We start from the raw sequence: 27,815 nt of genomic DNA, 5'->3' as shown, positions 1-27,815 counted from the left end.
TATGCAAATGGTGAATGCATAGTGTCACTCAGCTCCTGCCCCCTCCTTTGTTGGGAGATTGCAGTTGTTAACAGATTGTTAAATGGCATCCTCTCCCCAAGTGTTATTAAGAGGTGGAGTGACTTTACTTTTGACTGGCTACCATTACAAAATATATCAGATTTTGTGAGGCGAGGACTGTACGTTGCTTTGTGAACAAACCACGGATCACTACTACCTGAAAAACTGTTTAATAAAAAAACAAAAGAAACCCTTCAGGTCTGAAAAAATGGAAAAAACTGAACATACAGCATACAAAAAAGGGGTGAGCCAACTCTGAAGCTGAAAGGCTTCAACATGAGGGCCAAAATGTTGAAGTTCTTCTTTTAGTTTGTGGTGAGCTCCTAAGGGACAAGAATAAAATCAGAATCAGAAAGGGTTTTATTGCCAAATGTTGAGCGGGTTTACAACATTAGGAAATTGCTGCGGTGCTTCAGTGCAAACATACTGTTATAAATTACGCTTAAATAGACATGAAAATAAAAATAAGAATAAGAATTAAAAGTGCTAAGTAGATAGATATATACATGAGTGCAGGTGGTGATCAGTGCCAAACATGGAATGATGCAGTGAACACAGCGTAGGGTCATGTGTTAGTGGTGGGAACAGTCATACGGTTATTGTTCATGAGTCCAACAGCAGAGGGGAAGAAACTGTTCTTATGGCGAGAGGTTCTGGTGCGAATGGACCGGAGCCTCCTGCCTGAGGGGAGCAGGTCAAACAGACTGTGTCCAGGGTGAGAAGGGTCAGCTGAGATCCGAGCTGCACGCCGCAGTGTCCTGGAGGTGTACAGGTCCTGCAGAGATGGGAGTCTGCAGCCAATCACCTTCTCAGCAGAGCGCACAACACGCTGCAGTCTCTGTTTGTCCCTGATAGTGGCTCCAGACGTTCAACCTCCCTCCTGTAGGCAGACTCATCCCCGTCTGAGATGAGTCCAATAACGGTGGTGTCATCTGCAAACTTGATTAGCTTGACAGACTGGTGGGTGGAGGTGCAGCAGTTAGTGTACAGGGAGAAGAGCAGAGGAGAAAGAACACAGCCCTGAGGGGAGCCGGTGCTGACGGTCCGGGACTCCGAGACATTCTTTCCCAGCCTCACGTGCTGCTTCCTGTCCGTCAGGAAGTCAGTGATCCACCGGCAGATGGGATCAGGCACATTCATCTGGGAAAGCTTGCCTCGGAGATGGTCTGGAAGGATGGTGTTGAAGGCAGAGCTGAAGTCCACAAACAGGATCCTGGCGTAGGTTCCTGGGGAGTCCAGATGCTGCAGGATGAAGTGTAGGGCCATGTTGATGGCGTCATCTACAGACCTGTTGGCTCTGTATGCAAACTGCAGGGGGTCCAGGAGGGGGGCCGTGAGGGTCTTGAGATGGGAGAGAACCAGGCGCTCAAATGACTTCATGACCACAGATGTCAGAGCCACGGGTCTGTAGTCATTTAGTCCAGTGATCCTTGGTTTCTTGGGGACAGGGATTATGGTAGAGGACTTGAAGCAGGCAGGCACATGACATGCCTGCAGTGAGGAGTTGAAAATGCCAGAAAACACTGGGGCCAGCTCGTTTGCACAGTGTCTGCGGGTGGCAGGAGACACACCGTCTGGGCCGGGAGCTTTTCGAGCATTCAGACTCTTAAACTGCTTCCTCACATCTGCTTCATGAATATGAAGAGTTGTGGTGGGAGGAGGTGGTGTGAAATCCTCTTTTGTGTGGGGTGAGGAGGGGGGTGTTGTAGGTGAAGTGTATGAAGGTGGTGATGGCTCTATGGAGGGGGGAGAGGTGGGGGAATGAGTGTCCAAAGCTGGTGACACCAACATGATTACGTGACATCCTCTTTCTTTGTTTGCGTAACCTGTAGGGTTCAACAAGGTTCCGTCCTGGGTCCATTATTATTTTCCTTTTATACGTTTTTGCTAGCCAGTATCATTCAAACTTTTTCTGGCAATTCTTGTAATTTGTATGCTGACAACATTCAGCTGTACACATCTTTTAAGCCTGATCAGCTGGATAGGTTGTCCACTCCAGTTGATGGTTTATCCTGGATTTCTCCAATAACCTGATTATTTTGAACTCTGGCAAGATTGAGGCCATGTTTGGGATCTTTAGTGTCTTTCTTTGAACTATAAAACATTGCTTATGCATTTAGATCATTGCACCTCAATTACTCTACCACTGTTTTTCAGCTTAGACAAATCCTCTGTCACTCCTCCAGGCAATGCAAAATGCTGCAGAACTCTACAGAACGAGCTCACATTGCCCCTATTTTATTCTCTTTACATCGGCTCTCAAGTGTTTTTAGAATTCATTTTTAAAAGTCTGACACTTATAAACAGAGTCCTAAAGGGACAAGCTCCAGATCACCTATCTCAACTTGTTATTAAACACACTTCTTAAGCTCAAAATCTATTAGTTGTCTCTCATAGAAGACTGAAGACTCAGGGTAACAGCCTTTCAGTCTATTGTACCAAGATTAAGCTTTTCTGTTTAATCAGGCATTAGGGTTAGGGTTGCTAACATTTTTTGTTATTTACATTTTAATTTATTTTTATTCAGTTTTACCGTGGTTCTCTTTGCATATTGTGTTTTAATTGTTGTGCAGCGTGACTTTAATGTCTGTGAAAATCACCATATAAAAAGATGGTACTAACTTCAAAAATAGCAGTCAGGTAAAATTACCTGCGACCTTCTTTTGCTAGTTACACAGATCAAGGAAAGGTGAGCAGGAGGATCCATAGGGATAAGGAAATGGAAGGCATGATGTACAGAGTCTGACTGCATTTGACGATGGATGTCATTAACATGGATCTGCTTTAGTGAAACTGCACTGATCCAAACATGGACTACGAAAGGCCAAATTCAGATACTTTTTTTAAAATATGTTTTTGTAATGGTTAATCCTCCAGTATGCACAAGCTCTTGAATTAAAATGATACTATCAATGCTTAAATAGAATTTTTGTAATTATCCATTTGATAATCCATTTGGGAGCAGCCAACTCTACGTTTTTGGAGTCAGCTGATGGATTGTGGGTTCAAGGTGTTATGATAAAATGCAGCATTCCAGTGCATCCCAACCATGCCTTTACAGTCAAGGTTTCTGACGGAGCTGAGTTTTTCTCTGACAGTCTGCTGAAAGTGTTTGCAAAGTGATCAGGGGAACAGGGCACAAAGCTAAAGGATGTAGCTGCCATAATGACATCAAGGATGACATTAATGCTCGGAGTCCCTCATCAAAGTGCTCCGCATCTGTGTGAAAGACAATTGCAACATCTTGGTGCAGGAGTTCATGGCAGCAGAGTAATCCCAAAAGCTGAACTGGACAAAGGAAGGGTGAGGAAGGAGAGGATCTTGACGGAACAAAGTTTTGGCGAGCCTCGAAAAATCCTTCTTCCTGGTTCTCTCAGGCCCAGGATCCTGCAGCAGCCACCAGGCCCAGGATCCTGCAGCAGCCACCAGGCCCAGGATCCTGCAGCAGCCACCAGGCCCAGGATCCTGCAGCAGCCACCAGGCCCAGGATCCTGCAGCAGCCACCAGGCCCAGGATCCTGCAGCAGCCACCAGGCCCAGGATCCTGCAGCAGCCACCAGGCCCAGGATCCTCCAGCAGCCACCAGGCCCAGGCTCTTCCAGCAGCCACCAGGCCCAGGCTCTTCCAGCAGCCACCAGGCCCAGGCTCTTCCAGCAGCCACCAGGCCCAGGCTCTTCCAGCAGCCACCAGGCCCAGGCTCTTCCAGCAGCCACCAGGCCCAGGCTCTTCCAGCAGCCACCAGGCCCAGGCTCTTCCAGCAGCCACCAGGCCCAGGCTCCTCCAGCAGCCACCAGGCCCAGGCTCCTCCAGCAGCCACCAGGCCCAGGCTCCTCCAGCAGCCACCAGGCCCAGGCTCCTCCAGCAGCCACCAGGCCCAGGCTCCTCCAGCAGCCACTAGGCCCAGGCTCCTCCTGCTCCACCAGGCCCAGGAGCGTTAAGATGCCGCCTAAGAGGAGCAACGTTAATGAGGAGGAACTGGAGGACATAAAGAAATCCCTAAACTTTATGTCTGAAGAAATAACAACAATTTCAAAACAACAAAAACTGATACTCAATTTAATGGATGATATTAAAGAACTAAGAAGGCAGAGCGAGGAAAAGGACAAGAAGATTGCTATGCTGGAAGGACGGGTGTCAGATCTGGAACAATATTCAAGAGTAAATGATGTGATAGTGACAGGACTGGAAACCAAGCATCAGACATACGCACGGGTAGCAGCAGCAGAGAGAGGGGAGCCACCCGAGCAAGAGCTACGCTCTTTGGAAGAGCAGGTAATGGCCTTCTTTAAAAGCAAAGGTATAGAAATGGACAGTAAAAATATTGAAGGATGCCATCCTCTTCCGAGAAAAAATCAAATACCTGCCATTATCATTCGTTTTGTTAATAGAAAACAGAAAAAAGAACTGCTCAAGCAAGGAAGAAAGCTAAAAGGTACAAATGTTTATTTAAATGAACACCTAATCAAGAAAAATGCAGACATTGCAAGACAAGCAAGAATATTAAGAAAACAGAAGAAAATACAGTCAACTTGGACGTCAGACTGTAAAATATGCATTAAGTTAAATGGAACACCAGAGCAGGCTAAGGTTCTAGTCATCAAAGAGATGACTGAACTAGAAAAATATAACTGATAAATGCAAAGCAGTGCTAAATATGATGTGACCGTCCAAGTGCACAACCAACGCAGATGTCTGACAATTTTCAACTAACAACTCATATAGATATTGAAAATAAGACATTGATGTATGACAGCAACATAGATCCTGATTGTAATTTCTTTAACAATAAGACAAATGAATGCAATTATTATACAAATGAGCAACTTAAAAAGGAATTCAAGGTAGAACAGGGTATAACAATGGTTCACTTTAATAGTCGAAGCTTATATGCAAACTTTCAATCCATCAAAGACTACATAACACAGTTTGAACAGCCATTCAGTGTGATAGCCATATCGGAGACCTGGATAACTCCTGGAAAAGAAGAAGACTTTAAAATAAATGGATATGAATTCCTTCATGTAGACAGGATCAACAAGAAAGGAGGTGGGGTGGCACTTTACATTGATAAAAACCTAAAGTACAAAAGAATGGGAAGAATGACAACTGTTATTGATGGAGTGATGGAATGTTTATCAGTGGAAATAATTATAGAAAAAAGGAAAAACCTAATTGTCAGTTGTATATATAGAACACCAGGATCTAAGATTGAGATATTTAAGGATAATATGGAGGACTTATTTACAAATATAAATCAGAAAAGAATGTTTATTTGTGGGGACTTTAATATTGACTTATTGAATCCAAATCATAATAAGAGTACAGAAGAATTTATTGATTCCATGTACAGCATCGGTTTATTTCCACTGATAACAAGACCGACCAGAATAACATCTCATTGTGCAACTCTATTAGATAATATATTTACAAATATAATAGAAGGAAAGATAAAAAGTGGACTGTTAATCAATGATATAAGTGACCATTTACCAGTCTTTGCATCGTATAATTGCCATTATAAAGTGAACAACGATGGACATAAGATTATTTACAAAAGAATAAGAACAGAGAAGACCTTAAATTGTCTTAGAAATGAACTTTTAAAGCAAGATTGGAATATTGTATATGAACAAACAGAAGTTAATAAAGCTTACGAAGGATTTTTAAGAACATTTAACACATTACTTGATAAAAACTGCCCAGTAATTGAAATCAATAGGAAACACAACTATGCAGGAAGACCATGGATGACAAAAGGACTACAAAATGCCAGCAAAAAAAAGAATACCTTATATCGAGAATTCATAAAAAAGAGAACAATAGAAACTGAAATGAAGTATAAAACTTACAAAAATAAATTAACTAATATAATGAGATCCTGTAAAAGAGAGTATTACATTAAAAGGTTAGAACACAATAAAGATAACACAAGAGATATATGGAATGTATTAAACAGAATAATCAAAAATGAAACAAGGAATAATGATTACCCTGGGTACTTTATAGAAGGGACAAGAAGTATTAATAACATGGAGGAGATAGTAAATGGCTTTAATGAATTCTTCGTAAACATAGGGCCAAAACTGGCAGAAGAAATAAAGGTTGATGGAATAGAAAGGGACACTGGTGAAAATATTGAAAGGAATAGTAGCTCAATGTTTTTAAGAGCAGTGGAAGAGAAAGAGATTTATGACATGGTTAGAGGACTTAAGAACAAAACCAGTACAGACTGGAATGATATTGATATGGTAACGGTAAAGACAGTTATTGATGGTATCGTAAAACCATTAAAATATATATTCAACTTGTCGTTTCAAAAAGGAGTTTTTCCACAAAAAATGAAAGTTGCTAAAGTTATTCCCATTTACAAAACCGGTGAAAGACATCATTTTACAAACTATAGACCAGTGTCAATACTCTCCCAGTTCTCTAAGATACTGGAAAAACTCTTCATAAAAAGATTTGACAGTTTTGTGGAAAAATATGAATTAATGACAGATAGTCAGTATGGGTTCAGAAACAACAGATCAATAGCTTTGGCACTGATAGATTTAATGGAAAAGATAACGGAATGTATGGATAATAAGAGGTATGCGCTCGGAGTTTTCTTAGATCTAAAGAAGGCGTTTGATACTGTTAATCATGAAATTCTATTAAAAAAACTGGAAAAGTACGGGTTTAGGGGAGTGGTTTTGGAATGGTTAAAAAGCTATGTAGGGAATAGGTAACAATATGTACAAATAAATGAATATAAATCTAATTTGATGGATATAGCTTGTGGAGTACCTCAAGGTTCAGTACTGGGTCCAAAAATGTTTATTATGTACTTAAATGATATCTGCAGAGTATCGGAGATTTTAAAGTTTGTAATATTTGCAGATGACACAAATATACTGTGTGCAGGTGTGGAGTTGCCACAGGTTTTGGAAATGATCACACAGGAATTAACGATATTAAAGAAGTGGTTTGATATAAATAAATTATCATTGAATCTCGATAAAACCAAATTTATGTTGTTTGGAAACCAAAAGAAAAACATCGAAGTAGAAATATGTGTTGACAATGTATATTTAGAAAGAGTAAATGAAATAAAATTTCTTGGGGTGATCATTGACCACGAGCTCTGTTGGAAGCCACACATTACTTATGTTCAGGGGAAATTGGCACGGGGCATTGCCGTCCTGGGAAAAGCAAAGCATATGTTGGATCAGAAAGCACTGCACATTTTATACTGTGCTTTACTACTGCCATATATGAGCTACTGTGTAGAGGTCTGGGGAAACACATACAAAAGTAACACACAAACAATAACTATAATACAGAAAAGGGCCATTAGATTAATAAATAATGTAGGGTACAGGGACCATACAAATGCACTCTTTGTCAAAATGCAAGCTATTAAATTCCAAGACTTGGTGAAGCTTAAAACAGCGCAAATAATGTATAAAGTCAGAAATAAATTGCTTCCCAAAGAAATCTGTAAATTGTTCATAGAAAGAGAAGGTGGGTATAACTTAAGAGGGAAATGGAATTTAAAAATACAAAGTGCTAGAACAACTTTAAGAACTATGTCAATCTCAATTTCAGGAGTTAAATTATGGAACAGTCTAACAGAAGAAATAAAAGACAGTCAAAACATAAAACAGTTTAAAGTAAAATATAAAAACCTAATTTTAAATAAGTATAAGAATGAAGAAAACGGGGTTAACCCAGGATGGTAATGTTGCTGGTAATGGTGTTGCGGTTCTTTTTTGGTTGTTTTTTTGTTTTGTTTTGGTTTGTTGTTTTTCCATAACTTGTGTATCTGCAAATATACACATTCTGTATTTTTCATATGAAAGAAACTATACTGTGGTGGGGCTTGCTAATTTCTTGTTTTTGATTTATGTATGTTATGTTTTGTTTTACTTCATATGTTTATATGTTTCATATGTTGTTTGTTTAATTTAAGACAAAAAAAAATTAAATGAATGAGAGGTAAAACTTGAGGGGGTAGGGACAAATAAGTAAATACTTCAGCCTACTCCTTTTCAAACAAATAATGGAATGATATTTTGTAATGATTGTGAAGGCACATGTTTGAAATGTTTGAAATAAAAATGAACTGAACTGAACTTATTTTAATTTACTGAGAGTTTTATTTACTATTTTGCAAATAAACCTGGAAAAAATTGTGAGGCACATTTGATTAACATGCCAAATTACAGCTATTTACTTTCAGTTCTGAACATAAAAATTACTTTTAGTGACCAAAATGTTAATTAAACACACTGGACCTTAATTAAATCCAGTATACCAGCTCAAATTTGACTATAAAAGCATGAATTCACTTATTTTTGAAAATATTTATGATTTCTAAAGTGTTTATTTTCTTGTTTTTATGACAGGTGGTCTAATACATTTAGTAAGCACTGTATATATTCTTTACACAAGGCAACAAGTTCATACACTACCAGCCAAGAGTTTGCATACACCTCATTTAATGGTTTTTCTTTATTTTGACTTTTTTCTACATTATAGTTACAAACTGAAGACATCAAATATATGAAGCAAGATACATGGAATTTTGTAGCAAAGACAAATTGATAAATAACTCTAAATATGTCTTATATTTAGATTCCTGAAGGTAGCCACCGTTGCTTTGTTCACAGTGCTGCAAACCCTTGGCTTCTCTCAGTGAGCTTCATGATGTAGACATGGTTTTCACTTCACAGGTGTGCTTGTCAGGGTTCGTTTGTGGACTTTCTTGCCTTCTTAATGGGGATGGGATCAGTTGTGTTGTGCAGAAGTCAGGCTGGTACACAGCTGACAGCCCTATTTGACAACTGTTAGAATTCATATTATGGCAAGAACCAATCAGCTAAGTAAAGAGAAACAGCAGTCCATCATTGCTTTAGGAAGTGAAGGTCAGTCAGTCTGGAAAATTGCTAAACTTGTGTCTCTCTAAGTGCAGTTGCCAAAAACCATCAAGCACTATGACAAAACTGGCTCACGTGAGGTCTGCCCCAAGAAAGGAAGACCAAGAGTTGCCTCTGCTGCTGAGGATAAACTCATTTGAGTCAGCAGCCTCAGAAATTGCAAGTTAACAGCACCTCGAGCCCAGATAAATGCCACAGAGTTCCAGTGGCAGACGCATCTCTACATCAACTGTTCAGAGGAGACTGCACCAATCAGGTCTTTATGGTCAAACAGATGCTAAAAAAAAAAACATTTAGGAAAAGCAACAAGTAGAAGAGATTTTTTTGGACAAAGAAACACAGGGAATTTGAGTTCAAATTTGAGATCTTTGGCTCCACCCACCGTGTCTTTGTGCCACCCAGAAAAGGTGACTGGATGGTCTTTACATTTATGGTTCCCACTGTGAAGCATGGAGGAGGAGGTGTGATGGTGTGGGGGGTGCTTTGCTGGTGACACTGTTGGGGATTGATTCAAAATTGAAGGCTCACCAATCCAACATGGCTACCACATGCCATCCCATCCAGTCTGCATTTAGTTGACCATCATTTATTTTTCAACAGGACAATGGCCCCCAAACACACCTCCACGCTCTGCAAGGGCTATCTGACCAAGAAGGAGAGTCCTCCACGGTCACCTGACCTAATCCCATGGACCACAGAGTGAAGGCAAAAGGGCCGAAAATTGCTCAGCATCTCTGGGAAAACCATTTCAGGTGACGACCTCATGAAGGTCATCGGGAGAATGCCAAGCAATAATCAAAGCAAAGGGTGGCTTTTTTTGAAGAATCAAAAATATAAAACAGGTTTTCAGTTATTTCACTTTTTGTTTACTACATAATTTCATGTGTTCATTCAGTTTTGATGCCTTCAGTGAGAATCTACAATGTAAATAGTCATGAAAATAAAGAGAAAACATTAAATTAAAATCTGTGTCCAAACTTTAATGTGGTTTGGACACGCAGGTTTAATATAATCTGGTATAACCTTTTATAAAGGTTTATCAGATGGATCCTCTGCTAATTAGGGTAATAAAGAAAGCATTCAGTCATGTGTTTACGCTTGTTTAGCTCTTATTACTGATACCATCAATATACACCCAGGTAGCCAGGAGTGTTCCTAAGCAAATTTGACTATCTGAATGTTGCCCGGACCTTTGTACATTAAGATATTTGCAGAGATTAGTTTGATGTTGAGCATGGTGGCCCAATGTGACAAACAGGACAATACAGGGTGTCAAAAAACTGAAAAAGAATTATCACGTATGCTTTAATAGATTTAAACTACCGTTGATCTACAGTGAACTTTAAGTGATGGGTTTCAGTTGGTGGGAAAAAATATACAAGTCAAACCGTTGTCAATTATACTTTTTTTTTAATAAAAGAGGAATTACACAATTGTTATTATAAAAGCATGGATCACAATGATAATGAACACTGAGAATGTAATAAAACTCAAAAACACTTGAACTGGAATATGACTAATTCCCACACAGATGAGGATTAAATTAAAAGGCAAAAGGAAAACAGCCATAAAGACATGTCAAACAACTTTAGGATAATGAATATATAACAGACTGCACAGCAGCTTTAGCTGCAATGTAAGGAAAGTAAGTGTTGGTGCTCCAGAAGGGGCCATTCCCTACTGAGTATGAACACCAGTTACCATGTTTTATATTTATAGGTCTATAAACCATAAAATCTGAGTGACCCAAAACATATATATGTATATATACATATACACACACGTGTAATAAAAACTGGGGCAACCAAAACCTACAAATGTGATCATAGGTCTAGCACCTTGTACACTGTGAACACATAATAAACAACACACATATGCTGTCGTAAAGTAAAACAGATCTGAGAAGTCTCAGGACAGAAGATTGCTTACGTTTGATTATTTTGAAAAATATACAACCGGTTTGAATTGTCTATGAGTCACCATTGTCATGGCAGGAAAATACTTCTATTACAGGAATTGACCAGTTTAGGTTGCTTCTACCTTCTCTAGATTACTCTCATAGGTGAAGCTTTAAACCTTGAGAGAAAAAAGTCACACAAGAAAACTCAAGTTAATCACACAAAGAAAAGGAAAAAAAAGATCACATTACTAATTACAGAGCCAAATTGAATAAAAACCAAAAAATTATCTTGATTCTTCAGGACGTTCGTTTTGCGCTTTAAAGTAAAATGACACCGTAAAGTATTAGGGTACTTTTTTTAGTGCATCATCATCATCCTTACGTCTGGATTAGTAGATATACTCTAAATTTTAGCCTTAAGCTCTGTAACATTTCACTTCACACAGATGTACAACTGGCAGACTTTTGTATCTCTGCAAGACTCAGTGATTAATATCATATCTGAACTGATAACACAGCTGAGTGTATGCCCAGGTTCCATTATTTACACTTTGCAGTAGTTTTTTGTTTTTTACATTGGTTCACCAATCAAAGTTATCAATGATTAATTAAAAAATACAACATGGTTCTGTAACATGTTCCAAAGAGTAGATTTTGCAAAGAGTAGCTAAACGCAGAACTACAAAACCAGCTGCTGACATGAAAAGTAACATTTTTCCAGCTAAAATTTGGAGGAGCTTTTAAAACTGGACAAACCTTTTAGACGGCTATTAGTGTTGAAATGTTCATTTTTTTAGACACAGCACACAGTCATCTACACAATCGGCCATGTTAACAAACATGAAGTGATTGGGGCGCCTTCAAAGATGCAAATTATTTTAAAAATACAAATAAATAATGACTCAACTGGAAACGTATTGCCCCAAATTTGACCTAATTAGAACTGTCAATTAGACATTTTCATTCTTTTCAGTCACAAGGAATGACATCTTACAAAATGTCATTATAAATATTTAATCATACTTAACACCAGCATATACAAAACATCTGGGTCCCACCAAAGAGGTTTTGGCTGGAAAATCACAAGGACTGTTTAACCAGTATTTTTTAACTGTTATTAAAGTGGGGTTTAATTCGCACAGGCATGAAATACATTTATGTGTCAAATAGCAGGAAATGCAAACTTTTCTGTTTAAAAAAAGGAAAACACTGCCTTAAATATGAACTTCTCTCCCCAAAGGCCAATTTTAAGGCAGGAAAAAGTCTGAATACCCATCACTGCACCTATTTCAGGTGGCAGCATGGAAGCCCATAAAATTTCACTGATGCAACGTAAAAAAAAAAATAAATAAAAACTTTATCCTTTTTTAAATAAACAGCATGCATTAATGACATATCCACTGGTCTCTCAACCTTCAGAAACAGTACTTAATATCTGTGTTTTTGACTGCAATCTATAACGGCATTCAGTCCATTTTCATTGACTCAAAGCAGTCAAACAGCATTGCACTTGAATAGTTCATATTATACATATAAGACAATGTTCAGTGATACTCAGACGTCCATATTTTTTACTCTTATTCTCCCATAAAGAAAATAATTGGCTTGAGATTTTGTCAGTTTTTGACCTTAAACATCTCTTTACTGTAATACTAACTGCTTCCTCATAGATGTATACTTCTTTCCATTGATGAATTGTCCAATACATTCATGGAAACACTCGGACGGTGCAACCCATCACCTCATATTTTTGACCCATCACTTTGCTCAGTCTCATTTTCAAGATTTGGCACTTTGGAACCACTTCAGAAGCTCCCGTGTTTGCAAAAGGATCAGCTCTCGTTCTCTGTGCAGAGCCGCGAGGCTTCGGATGATTGAGCACTACCACCGGCTGGTTTGGACCCGGTCGTTTCACTGGTTGGTCCACTTTCAGCGGCATTGGGTAAATGACTGTACAGTCAGTTACACTGTCCACAGGTACCTGAGTCTTATATTTGGATATTCTAAGTTTCAGTCCCTTCTTGGTTTGTTTCCACACGCCCACTTGCACCCTCTTCAGGGTGACAGTCAGAAACTTTGAGTCCTGCTCACTTTTGACCATTTGCTCAAGAGGTTCTTCAGTTTCAGATGCCTTTGCGTGTTCTGCAACATTAGATTCTTCGTGTGTTGAAGATTTTGAAGCAGGACTGTGACTGGATTTATTATCATCTGGTGGTAGAGGGATCTTTTTTTCCTCTTTGATATCAACATGGTTGTGGGTCAGTGCAGGAGAGTGATGAACCCCCTTATTGTGGTCTTTTGCTTCTACAGGCTCCGTCTGCTCCGTCAATAACGACTCACGGATGAAGGATTTGTTTTTTGTTTCCACCTGAGGGCTGGGCCCTAATGTCAGGGTCTTGTCCATGTGCTCAGTGTTTGTTATCTTAACTTGATCTTGAGTCGTACTGACAGAACTGCTACTTTTATCCATCACTATGCCTCGCAAAGCCATTACCAATGGCTGAATGGGACCTTGGGCGTCCTCTGGCTGCTGACTCAATGAAAACACAGAGGATATGATGGGGAAGCTCTCAGGTTCTGAAACGTCCCTCTCTTTTGCCAGCTCATTTAGTCTGACTTCCGGCATCCAAGTTGAGCTCTTTGACTTGGCATGATTTGAAAAAACAGGAGTTTTGACTGAAACAAGCTTGTTTATAGTCTTGGGTAATGAAAAAGACTGAGTTGGAACATTATCCTTACTGACGAGACATATTGGTGGTCTCACTTGGACAGTTGGAACAATGGAACTTCTTATGGAGGGAGAAGTTGATTTAATCCTGTCCTGGTTCGAGGGTGCCACTTCTTTGATTGGTTTTGAAGCAGTGCTACTCTTGAAGCAGATGTTCCCGGGTTCCACCTTCATAGCCACCGGCATATCCTGCATGTTTTTCGTGTCACCCGCTCTCCTGGATGGAACACTCTTGGGGTACTCTGGAAGTAAGGTCTTTCTCTCATCCATCACTCTCTGAGAAACCATGCTGCTTGGATGCAGGCTGGTGGTGTTCAACCTGCTGGTGACCCTGTTGGAGATAACTGGAAGAGGAGCTACGTGGCTCACCGGTGCTGTTTGCGTAACTCTGATCCCACTGTTTACCCCTTCTCTTACAGGACTGATGATATTTTTGGGAAACTTATTAGGAATGACTACGTTAGACTCCAAGTTGATTATTTCCGGTGATACCCTTTTCAGTCCACTCTTTTCTTTGCTCACTGGAGTCACTGGGAGATTGTTGGAAATACTGACCGGGACAACAGCAGGGCGCTCTACATTCACCATCTTTGTGTCACATGATTTCCTGTTAATAGTGCTCGTGCCCATACTCCCAGGCCGCACCGTGTTGGTGTGATTGATTAATGTAGATGACAATGGCTTCCCCAGCGCTGTGTTTTGAGAAACTGTCATCCTCGTGTCCTTTATCACTGACTCGTTTTCTTGTTGGGAAACGAGCCTGAGCTTTAGTTCTTTTGTCCCATTTACAGTTTTCACCTCAACGAGTTCAACCAAGCAGCCAGCAGGAATTGTTACTTCTTCTGGCAGAGAAACTGTGAGAGCTCTATTGTGCTGAATGAGTCCATTCAAAGGGGAAAGACGTTCTGGGTTGCCATTAGTGACATTCGATACCTTCGTTTCCAGTGTTTTTGCTCTCTGTTCGTCTTTTCCCAGTCTGACAGCAGGTACACTCGGGCTAGGTACCGTCACCCGAACAACCGGCCGAAGCGACGACGGATCGGCAGCGTGCAGGCTTGTTAAGGCACTGGGGACGGGGTCCTGCGGATTTTTCGTCACACCAGGCTTAGCAGGTACCTGAATAATGCTTTTATTATGCAAACGTTCAATGTGCTTAAAAAGGCACAGCCTCCTCATGTAGCCCTGTCCACAGTGAGGACATTTGAATGGATACTTCGAAGTGTGTCGTTTCAGGTGCGCGTTTAACTCCGCCTCACTATAGGAAATATCGTTGCAATAAAAACAGTAAAACCGTGTCCCCATATGCTCAACCATATGCTTCTCCAACGCTGAGGCATCTGTAGACGCAAATCCACATTTCTCACAATACCTCACGTTTGAAGTGGTTAACACGCGATCCAGTGACAAATTTGGATGTCCACCATTCACAGAGGATGGCATGCTTTGATAGCTGACAGGCTTCATAATGAGAAGTGAGGTGTTCTGGCCATCTGGCAGTAATTCTCACAATTTCAGAGGCTGACGTGACACCCTGAAGTAAACATCCATCTTCACCTGATGTCCAGGGTTCATGTCCGGGGAAAGCAGACACTGATGCACCTGTCAACGATGTCTCTCCCTGTGAAAGGAACATAAGAAAAACAAAAACATTAACAAACAAATGATTGACCTAAGCTCACTGTGTACTATGCTTACACTAGGACGAGGCCTGTGAAGCCCCTCCTCTCACGCACAGCTCATGCAGCATTTTCAGCTCCTGCAAATATTTATTTGGCTGTGCGCGCGTGTAGGCAAATCAAAACAATACAGCAAAATAAAATGCAATTAATCAAACTCATTGCACTGGTCTGTATTTGCATTTTTCTCCGTGCGCGCTGAGCTTTCTTCCTTTGAACGTGACGAAAAGGCCCTACCTAACTACAACGGGGGGTTGCGGAGACGACGGCCAACATTACAACTGTTTATATTTGCAACAGAGTCAAATGCCTCATACGCACCTGATTGCCGTGTTACGAAACAGCGATTTGGTCGGTGATATCTTTTTCAATAAAATGAATTTTAAAAAATCCACTCTTTGAACGTGATACTAACGCTTGTCAACGCCACCAACCGAGCCGCTTTGGGTTAGCTTGTCGTTAGCCATCTGTAGCTACCAAAAACAATGGCGGAAGAAAGCTGTTCTGGTTTTCAAAATAAGAGCACGCTAAGTTAAAAATATAGCTGATTCAACATGTTTAGAAATCTTGGTGATGACAAATTCTGTGTCCTTCGTTTTCAGTCAGATCATCAGCAAATAATATTTAACACAACAAAGAAACTATTAATATTTTATTTATTGAACGTTTTTTAATGTAAACAATGTCTGTGAAGGTTCTCAGTAATGTAAACAATATAACACAGTGGCTGCCACAGTATAAGACCTGTATTAACAGGCAGATAACACTGATGATTTAAGTGCAATAAAGAAGAACAAAAACACCAGAGAGCTGAAAATAATATATGGCAGGAAAAACATCAGAACATCTTTTAGGTTCAATAAAAGACAAAATACAACAAATTTCAACCAATAAAAATAAATTAAGTTAAGAAAATATTGATCAATTTTGTGACAAATATGGTAAATTAGAAATAGAAAACCTGGCACCTATGTTAATGCATGGGATTGTTTAAAGATTCAAACCCTTTTGGATTGATTTTAAAAAATATGTTTTTGTGAACTCACAGTAAGACTGACATCATCTTACATGACAATGTCGAGGGATTTAATAACATGTAGCATCTAGTGGTGAAGATAGTTCATCCTGCTAGGCATGAATTTTTGTGCACTGTCTGATGTGGCTCACAATCTTACCACTGACTGAATGTACGAGGGCATTTTGGGTTATTGTGCAAATATATTAATTTGCTGGAAGCCTGCAAATAAAAATATGTGTTAAAACACAGCAAAGTTTGGTTTTCTGTCCAATTGCATGTTATTAATGTGCATGGAAATTATGTGCTAAACAGGTGAATAAACTGATTAAATGGCCAGTGATAAACAGGGACAGTCCTCGCTTGGTTTCCTTCCAAAAATGTCAGAAGTAAGGCTGATAAGCGCAAATACAAATTATATTACAGTAAATGCAAAGTCATGGATGATTATTGGCTGTTAGAGCAACTCTCAAGGTTGTCAGCTGCCATAAAACTAAAATAAAGAGGAAGTAACGAGAGCATGTAATTGATCTGTCCAGCAGTATGTCAAAAGCAATTGCCAGGCAGAAACTGTGTTCGTGCTGCTTGTGCATGTATCCATTTTCAGCAGCTCAATATGAAGTGGACAAACTGACATAGTTTTAAATATATGGGGTTTTTTTAATCGTTGGATGGAAATCCTTTGCCTGCATTTGGTGATTGCAGAATCTCTTTCCCTTGGGAAATGCTCGGGTTGCTTTTTCAGCACGCTTTGGGTCACGATGTCCAACCGGTTTTGCAGCATCTGCAATATACACAAGTGAACTGGTTACACTGGGTCACTAGTACAGGCCAATACCATAATATTGTCTCCACCATATTTGACATGTGGTACGCTTCATACCTTTCTCATTCCATCATTTTGGTACAGTTTAATCTTGATTTCATCTGTCCAAAGAATCTTTTCAGAGCTGTGCAGGCTCTTCTGGCATTCGTGAAGTTGCCTTTTGATTGCAGACTTTGACAATCATACACATACCCCCTTGCTGGTATTCTTGGTTCTTTAGATGCTTTGAAGTTGTTTTTCTTAACCGTAGAAAAAAATATTGCAAATAATGAATATAATTAGAATAATGTATTTGTCTTGTGTGGTGTTGTGGGGTGTCTGAGTGGATTATTTGGCCACTACTAACATTTGTGCTATTTTTCTGAGAGATTTATTTGGGTTTTTGAGCCTGTAGACGGCCTTCTTGTTAAGCTATAAAAGAGTCAGTTGAAATGTATTAATTTGTCATGCACTGCCATGGTCTGCACTTCATTGGCATCTTGTGTAATTTAAAATCCATTAAAAATAAAGAAAAGAAAATGATATCACAGTCCAAAACATTATGGCCTCGACTGCTGTCTAATTCTTCGTTTCCTTTAGGCGTTATCTCACAAAGTAATATAATGCATGCTGCTACTCGAGTGTACTCTTGTTTTGAAAGGCCCTGTGAGAAGTGTAACTTCATCATTTGTTTTTCTTGACAGGCTGAGCGCAACGGACCTGTGATTCTGAAAGAAATACCACGCAAATCTGCCACATCTTCCCCTGTTATTTACGCCAAATCTCCCACAAAAACAACGCAAGGCTTTGGAGGATCTACGCTACTCTTCAAATTTGGCGTCTTCCACCATCACAGTTTTACGGTTTTTACCTGTCGGTTGGTTTTTCCATTATCTCGCACAAGGACTGATTATTTTAGACACGACCAGGCAGCAGTTTGCTAAATCGGGGCAATGTAGAGGGGAGGGGGCTCACCCAGTGACCCAGGAAATGCTTTGACGCTTTTGTGTGTGCTGTAATAAAGTCAAACAACACGCGTTTATCAGCTTGCAGTGGCTGTCAGAGAGAGGCAAAAGACACCCCGTGGATAGCTCTGATTAAAATGCCATAAAAGCAGTTAGAAACATGCTGTTCACAAGAGTCTGCAGACTGTTTCCTAGTATGTCAGTATCACTGGCATTACCGAGGTGAGTACTCCAGTAAGTTTGTGGCAAACAACGGCTTTACTGATGTGTGTTTAGCGTTTCTGAATATTGTCACGATGCTCACTTTATATCCTTAAATCTGGAGTCGCCAGTGCCTGATCTCCTCAAATATCCTTAAATATTTCCATCAAACCCTCGATGCATGAAAATGCTCTGATTTATTCATGTTTTTGAAGCCACCATACTGTCGCTCATGGGAGGATCATCATGACTATTGTCAGAACAGTTTCTGGGATTTGCACACCATTGTTGCAATTCACAATGACACAGCAGTGGCTTTCACTGACCCTCCCACTCCCCGGTCTGCCCGACACATAGGCCCTGCCTTCCTGCGCCCTTCCTGGTTATGGCACTATTAAAACAGCTGGCCCGGACTCGAGCTCCGTGCTGGTTTCTTCTCAGGAAACAGTTTTTCTTGTCACTTTGCAGACGCGGAGTTATCAGTAGCGGGATGGCCTCAGACCCGTCGGAGATAACCCGGTTCGACTTTCTGGTGGTCGGCGGCGGGTCTGGAGGTCTGGCCGGGGCTCGGCGGGCGGCGGAGCTCGGAGCAGCTACCGCCGTGATCGAGAGTCACAAACTCGGAGGTACCTGCGTGAGTAAAAATAATAATAAAAAATCAATCAGACATGCCTCCCTGCTGCTGTCACCTCTTCAGCATGTACACGCACACTCACACACACAGACACGTTAGTTACCAGATTCACTGCGAAACCTCCCGACTCCTTTTTTGTGTGTCTGACAAACATTGTGGGTTTGAGGTACAAAGCAGCCGATGAGGTTATAAACTGTAACTCATTCCTGTTGCCTTGAGCTGAATCTGTTGTAACGGAGGCATTTTGAAATGATCTGCACAAGGCCTCAATATGAGGAAGAAAGAAGTGGTTTTAAATGCGTTAGGCCTGTCTGTGCTGACTATTAGTTAAATCAGGCCTCTATAGTTTTTTGTTTTTTTTTTTTCAGTTAAAACATCAGGGGAAGAAATGGCTACCAAAACCTTTCAGTCCAATGGTTTTGGCATAAACCACACAAAGCCACAGTGAAAAACAGTGTGGTTACATTTGCATATATTTTCCTTATTGATAAGTGAATGCTGGTGTTGTATTACTTTACAGCCATATGAATGCGCCTGACCTAATCTTTTACATCTTTTCCTTTTGTAAAATGTTGGTTTTATGAAACACACTGACACAGCATTGCATTTTTTGATACTGCAGTTCTTTTGCTTTGCACTACATAAATATTCTTCCTGTCACTGCAGCTTTAGTCTAAAATGTATCTCTTCCATAATCTATCTGTATCACTGCTACTTGACCAGCTTTCACTCAATTCATTTGTTCTGCTTTCTTTCCTTTTTTCAGGTCAATGTTGGTTGTGTCCCTAAGAAGGTACCTTTTTCTTTACACTTATTATAATAATATTATTATAATAAAAGGTTTTGCATGTACACTTCTCAAAGTTCAAGTTCTCAAAGCCAGCTCTTTTTGTTCTTCTTCTCAGGTGATGTGGAATGCAGCAGTTCATGCCGAATATCTGCACGATCATGGTGATTATGGCTTTGAAACTGGAGACGTTCGTTTCAGTTGGGAGTAAGTTACAGTTTCTGCTAGTGTCTACTTGATTTTTATCTTTTTTTTTTCTTTTTTCCTTTTTTGCAACTGCAATGAACTCTTTTAAAAGCTGTCTTGGTTTTTCCTGGTACAAAGAAGCATTCATTTCTCCCACAACCTCTCAGTCAGTTACTTTGTGTTGCTTAACTTTAGCCCACTTCTCTATCTCTGTGCACAATGAAGTTGGGCAAAAATGACTGTTGAAGATAAGCCTTCCTGAAGGGAGTGGTTGACTACATTTACAACATGAGGAAACCTTTTCAAAATATAACATTAGTGTGAGAGGAATGTGCTGGGATTGGGGTGTGCCTGCATGGATTACAGTAGAGTACTAAGTGCTCCACAAACATCTTCAGTGTGCAAAGAATCCCAGGGGTTAAAGTGGGATTTAGCAGGTGGGAGTTGTAGTGATGCAGTGTGGGGGAAAGAGTTACTTAGAAATAAGTCACAATTTGTATTGTGAGCTCCAATTTTCTTTTTGTACAGGCTGTGATCAGCTGACTTGTTGCTACTCTGAGATTCACTGCTGTTTATTTATTTAGCCAACTAAATACAACTGGATATAACCAGGTGTTAAATTTGTTTTTCTTCATCAAACTTGTATTTTTCTACCATCACAGAGACTATAGGAGAGGTCTAACAGTTTATGCTTTTTATGATTCATTTTCTAGAAATGGCAACACAAGGGTGATACAAGACAAGTATTCCTTGTGATGATGGTTTATTAACACAACATATTTTAGCTGGTTGAATAATTTATATTATGTTTTTGCAGAACCCTAAAAGCCAAGAGGGATGCGTACGTCAGTCACCTAAATCGCATTTATCGCAACAATCTTGACAAAGTAAGTGTCAGATGAATTCTGCTCTTTTGGTTTCTGTTCTTTTCAAATGTAATTGCTGTGCAAAAGAAATAAAAAACTCATATGTGCTCTATTTCAGGCTAAAATCCAAACCATTCAAGGTTATGCCAGGTTTATAAATGATGCTGAGCCGACTGTGGAAGTCAATGGAAGAAAATATACAGCACCTCACATCCTCATCGCCACTGGAGGGCAACCTTCTGTTCTGAGTGATGCAGAAGTTCCAGGTAAAACATGCTAAGATAAGATAAGAGATAAGATAGAACTTTATTAATCCCTCGGGTGGGTTCCTCTGGGAAATTCGATTTCCAAAAAAGCACAGCAACGACCGAAGTTACAGAGTTATACACACACACATATATATAAATACAGAGACAATATAAGTAAAATATACGAAGGGGATAAATAGAATAAATAGGAATAAAAATAAAAATACAAGTGAATTGCACATTTCAAGTATTGAGTCTATTGCACTGTTGACTATTTACAAAAGTATTGCACAAAAGGTATTGTACAGTGAGGTGAAGAGGCACTACAGCTTAGTTGTTCCCCCCTCCTTTGTCCTCCTGTCTCCCCTCCCTCTCCCCTCCAGAGAGGAGTTAAACAGTCTGATGGCGTGTGGGACAAAGGAGTTTTTAAGTCTGTTAGTTCTTGTCTTTGGGAGAAGCAACCTGTCACTGAACAGACTCTTCTGGTTGTTAATGGCCGTGTGCAGAGGATGCCTGGCATTGTCCATAATGTCCATCAGTTTCTTTAATGTCCTTTTCTCTGCCACTGTCACCAGAGTGTCCAGCTTCATGCCGACCACAGAGCTAGCCCTCCTGATCAGTTTCTCCAGCCTGCATGAGTCCTTCTTTGCTGTGCTGCTCCCCCAGCACACCACAGCATAGAAAAGTACTCCAGCAACCACCGACTGGTAAAACATCCTCAGGAGCTTCCTGCAGATGTTAAAAGACCTCAGCCTCCTGAGGAAGTACAGTCGGCTTTGGGCTTTTTTATACAGGTACTCTGTGTTGCATGACCAGTCCAGTTTATTGTCCACCCACAGCCCGAGGTACTTGTACTTGTTGACCACCTCCACCTCCTCCCCCTCTATCTGAACCGGCAGTGGACCTGCTCTAGACCTCCCGAAGTCCACAACCAGTTCCTTAGTCTTTGAGGTGTTGAGTTGCAGGTGGTTTGTGTGACTCCATGCGACAAAGTTCCTCACCAGACTTCTGTACTCCTCTTCCTGATCATCCCAGATACACCCCATGATGGCTGTGTCGTCTGCAAACTTCTGAATGTGGCATAATTCAGAGTTGTAGCAGAAGTCAGAGGTGTACAGGGTGAAGAGAAGAGGGGACAGCACAGTTCCCTGTGGTGCTCCTGTGCTATACGTTGTTTTACCAGTGAGCATCAGTCAGATGTGTAGAAGATGACAGCTGTTGTGTTTGTTGACAATTTCAGGGGCAAGCCTGGGCATTACCAGTGATGGCTTCTTTGAACTTGAAACACTGCCAAAGTAAGCTTGTCATACATACTGATGTTAATGGGAGACCGTCAGAACCATGTAGGTCTGTGATTATAGTATTTGTTTTTTTCCTACAGACGCAGTTTGGTTGTGGGTGCTGGTTATATTGCAGTGGAGATGGCGGGCATTCTTTCCACCTTAGGGTCCAAAACATCCCTCATTATTCGACAGACGGGAGTAAGAAAAATGACAACACAGAATCACAATATGACTGTTCTTAGAAGCGTGGAGCCATGTGGTCATATGTGTACTCTCGTATTCTGTCTGTAGGTTTTGAGGAACTTTGACGCCTTTATAAGTGCAAACTGCACCAAAGAACTGCAAAACTCTGGTATAGATTTGTGGAAGAACTCTCAGGTGAAGTCTGTGAGTAAAACGGACAAGGGGCTGGAGGTGACGGTGGTTACCAAAGACCCAGAGAAGAAGAATGACGAGGAGAAGATCAGTACCATCCAGGGAGTGGACTGCCTTCTCTGGGCCATCGGCAGGCAGCCCAATACAGGTGGACTGAACATCGGCGGGATGGTAACAGTTTACCTGTGATTTTTATCTGTAGATTGGATAGTGTAATGTGCAAATACTTATTATTATTATTGTTGTTATTTTATTTATTGGGAGATATTATGTGCTACTTACATGTAGCACTGAGCAGTAAGACACTACCGCTGCATAATTGTCCTTATAGATCATAACAGGACGGCAGATGTCTTTCGATAACTGTGTCTTAGGCACACATACCAACATGAAACTGCTTTCCACAAATAATAATAAAATATTTTATAATTTAAGGCTTGTATGCAAAAAACTGGTATCCCAAAAAAAGCTGACTTAAGCCTTAATAACAGATAATCTGGGAACACGACTGGACAGCTTCCACATGCTACTACTTTGTTGAAGGTGATGCATGAAATTCTGGCATAAATACTTGATAAATGAAGGCGGGGCAGCAAAGTCTCAGTTACGCCAACGTCTTCTTTTGACTGTCTTTGATCCGTCTACCGAGCTTAGATTTGAGGGATGTGTAATAACATCGTTTGAATCATTTGTTATATGAAGGAAGAATGAATGACTTGTCAAAGCAGCAGTTTAACCAGCTCTTTTCAAAAACCTAAAAACATGTTGAATGTTCTCACGCTTTAAGACTTTGAGGCCCGTCTCTCTTTTGTCTGTTCTGCTTTACATTTAATCCTCCAGTTTAGCTGAGTCATCGTTATTTCTTGCCCCACACGGGATTTCTCTTCTCAGTCGCATGTCTCTTATTCACTGTCAGTATCATACATGAGGAAGCACACAGAAAGAGGCAAAACATGCACTACCTTTCCTTAAAACCATTATTCATCCGAACTGTGTTTCTCTACAATACTCTCTCTTAGAGAAGGATGGGAGTTTTGGGAGGTTTCTTTTGAGACGTTAATGTTAAGGGAAAGCTGAAGACAGTTCCAAGAATAATAACCAGTTCAAAGGGAACTAGGAGAAAACATGGGCCTAATCTGTTTTAATCTCCACGGTTCACATTTTTACTCGTTTCTAAGACGTGAAACAGTTTTTCTTTTCTTTCTTTGTCAGGGTGTGGATACAGATGAAAGAGGCCACATCATCGTGGATGAGTTTCAGAACACCAGTCGATCGGGGATCTACGCTGTCGGGGATGTTTGTGGCAGAGCTCTTCTCACACCTGGTAGAACCCAACTTTTCTTTATCCACTTTTTGTGTCTGTGTGTGTTCTTTCCAACCTGTTTCCCGATGTTGTAACTATTTTTCCATGTACTTAGTATTGCTGAGTGAAGCCTGGTGATATTAAAGGTTTCTGGGTCTATGTTTAATAGCTCTGAATGGATTTTATTGCTATATAGAGGATATTTGAATATCAAAGCTGTGAAGGCTGCAGATGAGTGCACTGACAGGACATTATCAGATCTTATGTGTAAGTCGCTTTGTGAGAATGGATAACGTCTCTCTGTGTCTATTAGAGGAAAGACCTACCTCAAGTTTAAAACCACACACACTTCATACACTGGTGACTCCAAATAACAGCACTGAAATGCCAGGTTTGCATTTTTGTGACCTCACCCATGGTTTTGGGTGATTACAGGGGATACATAATTTTGTGAAGTGGCTTTTTCAAGAGACTTGTGCATATTAAAAATATGTTTTTAAATAGGAAAACTTTAAATAACAAGTCTCCAGAAATTTGTCCTATACAAACGTGATCTTGGAGTCTGAGTCTGTTGTGTTTACAACCGTCGGGTTTCTTGCGCGTGGGAGGGTCAGGCGCTCAGACAGGAAGGCTTTTCAGGTGTGACTCAGGCTCACCGATTGCTCGTGTGGGTAAACAAAGAAAACAGTATTCAGACAAGGATTTGGTCCCAAATGTCCCCAGCTCTGAAATCCTTTTTGAGAGTCTATTATTTATCTATATTTAGTGGATCAATTGGTCTTTTTCAGTAACTTCTGAAGAGGGCAGGGTGAAATGATGAATGCTGATTAAAACCAAAAAAATCAATTCTTCATCTCTGTAGTTAACAAAAAACTCTTATTTGAGGTCAAAGCTTTAATACAAAAGAGTAAAAGAAAACTTTGAGTGACCAAGGTTTCTTGACAAAACATGTTGGTATCCTGGTGAAGTTCTTCTCCTGGTGCCTTTTTTCTACTTCTGTATTTTGAAGTGTTTGAGTTTGTTTTTTTTAAACCTATTTTTAATATAAAATGCCCTTTTGTGGGCATTTTGAGTGTTAGCAGCATTCTGATGAGGTTTTCATGTGTTGGGACAGTTGCCATTGCTGCAGGCAGAAAGCTGGCGCACAGACTGTTTGAAGGAAAGAAGGACTCCAAGTTGGACTACACCTGTATTCCCACTGTGGTGTTCAGCCACCCACCAATCGGCACGGTGGGCCTCACAGAGGGTGAGTAGAACAATAAAGAACACATCTCGGTGGGTTTAACTCAGTTTCTGTGGCCGGCTTTCATTTAATCGTTTATCTTATGCGCTATTCCCATTTTTACTCAGCAAGATGTAAAACTGTCCTTACTTTTGATAATGTTCGTGTCACAGAGGAGGCCATTAAAACCAGAGGGAAGGAGAATGTGAAGATTTACAAGACTTCTTTCACACCAATGTATCACGCTATCACCAGCAGGAAGAGTCAGTGCATCATGAAGCTGGTGTGTGTGGGCAAAGAGGAGAAGGTAAGTGTCATCTCTTCTCCAGACAACAGGCTCTAAATAAATGTGACTCTAGCACATTATTACTGTCACCTAAATTTATGAAATAGTGAATATTTTAATGAATATCTTCTTGACGATTTATTTCTATTATTTAAACAACAAAAGGAGGTTCTTCTCTAAATCATCTTAACGTTGAAGTGCATTATTTTTATTCGTAAACAACCACATTTGGGCTAAGACATCACCAGTAAATGTTAGCGTATGGGGCCTTTTTCCCCCAACCAGTAATACAGGAGCTCTTCATATTAGGGCTGCCACAAACGATTATTTTGATAGTCGACTAGTCACCGATTATTTTTGCGATTAGTCGACTAATCAGATCATCATCCATTGGACGTAAAACGTACAGCTTATTGCACCAGCAGCATCTGGTCTTATATAACTATCATTAGCTTACAGCTTTAAGTGTTTAAGGTGCTAACTAAAAATAAAGACAAGATGATAGTTTATTAAAGTTTAATGAAATCTGCAGATTGTTTCGGTGAAGTTTAATAAACTCCTTGCTATCTAAAATATAACAGGACACCGGAGTAAATTCTGGAGCATCTCACACTTCTGATGATCAGCTGTCTGCTTGAAGTTTATTCAGCTGTGTAAAAACTATAACTTTAATCTCAGCCAAACCGATTTACTCAGGAACAAATAAAATACTGAAAAAAGCCAAACAATAACATTTTAAGCTAAGTGACGGCAGTGGGTTTGAAAACGATTTGCCGGGAGTCCGGTGTTCTCACGGCTCTAGTTAGCCTAGCCCCCGGCTAGCTATCGAGCTAGTGGGTAACAGACGTCTCCGAAAACGTCGGAGCGCTTTTGAAAATATGTGGTGTCCTGATAAACTGAGCAGATATTTGAGGTTTCCACAGCTACATTCTCGCCTGAAAATATGTTAAACGTTTATTTTGTGACCCAGAAAGAATAATAAGAGTAATATTAACACTAACTAGCTGCCGCCATTGTTGACAACAGAGCTGGGCTGCGCTATGAATTCTGGGACACAGCTTCTTCTTCTTCGGGGTTTAACGGCAGCTGGCATCCTTGTACATGCAGTGCTGCCATCTCCTGTTTCAGTCCGTTATTACACTCTTAAATCCTGCTACTTATTCCTGCGTCTTTTGTGATCTTACAAAGCTTCAAACGACGCGTCGACTATTAAATTAGTCATCGACAATTTTAATAGTCGACCTAATCGTGACTAGTCGACAAATCGTGGCAGCCCTACGTCATATGTTGTAAGCAATTGTTTTCTACACTTTCACAGCTATATGTACCAGGATTGAAGAATAGATTTGAGACTTTCCAAAAAAATAACTTGGAAGTACTTAAACTAATACAGGAGGCAGTCCTGAAGCCATCTTTAAGTGTCATTAAAGCCTCTACTAAAATCTTTTAACAGTTTCTTTTCACTCTGCTGCAGTTCTTTAAAAAAAAAAAAGACGACTGTATTTTTTACAATCTTCGCAGGTGGTAGGGCTGCACATGCAGGGCCTTGGCTGTGATGAAATGCTACAAGGATTTGCCGTGGCCATCAAGATGGGTGCTACCAAAGCAGACTTTGACAAGACAGTCGCCATTCACCCCACCTCATCCGAGGAGTTTGTCACGATGCGTTAATGCAAAAACAAACTCACCGAGGCATCCCCCACCCGCTACGCCTCTTGCTTCCCTGTACGACCAGCAACACAGACAAGCATACCAGGACAGAGTCACGCCTTCGAACTGCTCTCGCATCAGCTTGACGACTTGCTTTGTTAACCAGCCTACATGCTTCCATTTTTCTCTCATTTAAGTGACCTTATTTGTACGCAGTGTTTCACTTTTTTTTCTCATTTTTAACTAAATGGACCAAGACCAAGTTATGGTCTTCCTAGACTGTACTGTGGTTCCTGAGTATGGGTTGAAAACTCTGGATTCCATTTTAATGATTGTGAAATGGAAGTGATGCATCTGCAGGTATTTTTGTCAAGAGATTGCTGGGAAGTCAAAAGACCTCTCTCCTAGTGTATGTGTTTGATTTGTCAGTCATTCGTCACATGAATATAATAAGCACTGCTTGTTCTTTAAGGCACCTATTCCCTACCAATGCAGGGTCATGACATGTATCTACTGTACTGTTAAGAAAAAAAAAACAATAAACCTGCAGATTTTTTTTCTTAAATGTTGTGATTTTTATTTCTTATTCAGTGACTAAATTCTGTGGTTGATTGGGCAATAAATGAAGCGCTTCTCCTATTTGGGTAGAGGGAATAAATCCCCACTCAAACTAAAGAGAGATACTTCCTGTTTCAGGTTAAAAAGTGA

At 40.3% G+C, this 27,815-nt stretch overlaps 2 protein-coding genes across 3 annotated transcripts; one reads left to right on the top strand and one right to left on the bottom strand.

The window, feature by feature from the left end:
* Positions 1 to 10,371: 10,371 nt before the first annotated feature.
* Positions 10,372 to 15,753, bottom strand: znf518b (zinc finger protein 518B). Its single transcript, XM_085429083.1, has 2 exons — positions 15,603 to 15,753; positions 10,372 to 15,223 (listed from the first exon to the last, which is right to left on the bottom strand). Exon 2 carries the CDS (start codon positions 15,067 to 15,069, stop codon positions 12,586 to 12,588), a length of 2,484 nt encoding a protein of 827 aa, XP_085285209.1. The 5' UTR covers positions 15,070 to 15,223; positions 15,603 to 15,753; the 3' UTR covers positions 10,372 to 12,585.
* A 2,086-nt stretch (positions 15,754 to 17,839) lies between these two features.
* gsr (glutathione reductase) lies at positions 17,840 to 27,672 on the top strand. Of its 2 annotated transcripts, XM_085429080.1 has the most exons (13): positions 17,840 to 18,288; positions 18,736 to 18,901; positions 19,668 to 19,694; positions 19,807 to 19,895; positions 20,692 to 20,761; positions 20,859 to 21,006; positions 22,229 to 22,283; positions 22,370 to 22,469; positions 22,563 to 22,817; positions 23,859 to 23,970; positions 25,064 to 25,195; positions 25,345 to 25,478; positions 26,979 to 27,672. In XM_085429080.1, exons 1-13 carry the CDS (start codon positions 18,227 to 18,229, stop codon positions 27,126 to 27,128), a joined length of 1,500 nt encoding a protein of 499 aa, XP_085285206.1. In that variant the 5' UTR covers positions 17,840 to 18,226; the 3' UTR covers positions 27,129 to 27,672. The 2 variants fall into 2 exon arrangements, with proteins under 2 accessions (XP_085285206.1, XP_085285207.1); XM_085429081.1 differs by lacking the exon at positions 17,840 to 18,288 and having other exon boundaries at positions 18,755 to 18,893.
* Positions 27,673 to 27,815: the final 143 nt, after the last annotated feature.

The sequence above is a fragment of the Rhamphochromis longiceps genome, linkage group LG2 (assembly GCF_057381845.1).
Source record: "Rhamphochromis longiceps isolate RC_006_pf linkage group LG2, R_longiceps_female_GT1.1, whole genome shotgun sequence".
NCBI classification, from domain to species: domain Eukaryota; kingdom Metazoa; phylum Chordata; class Actinopteri; order Cichliformes; family Cichlidae; genus Rhamphochromis; species Rhamphochromis longiceps.
Note: the sequence above shows the minus strand (reverse complement) of the source record. Positions and strands in the feature narration are given on the sequence as shown.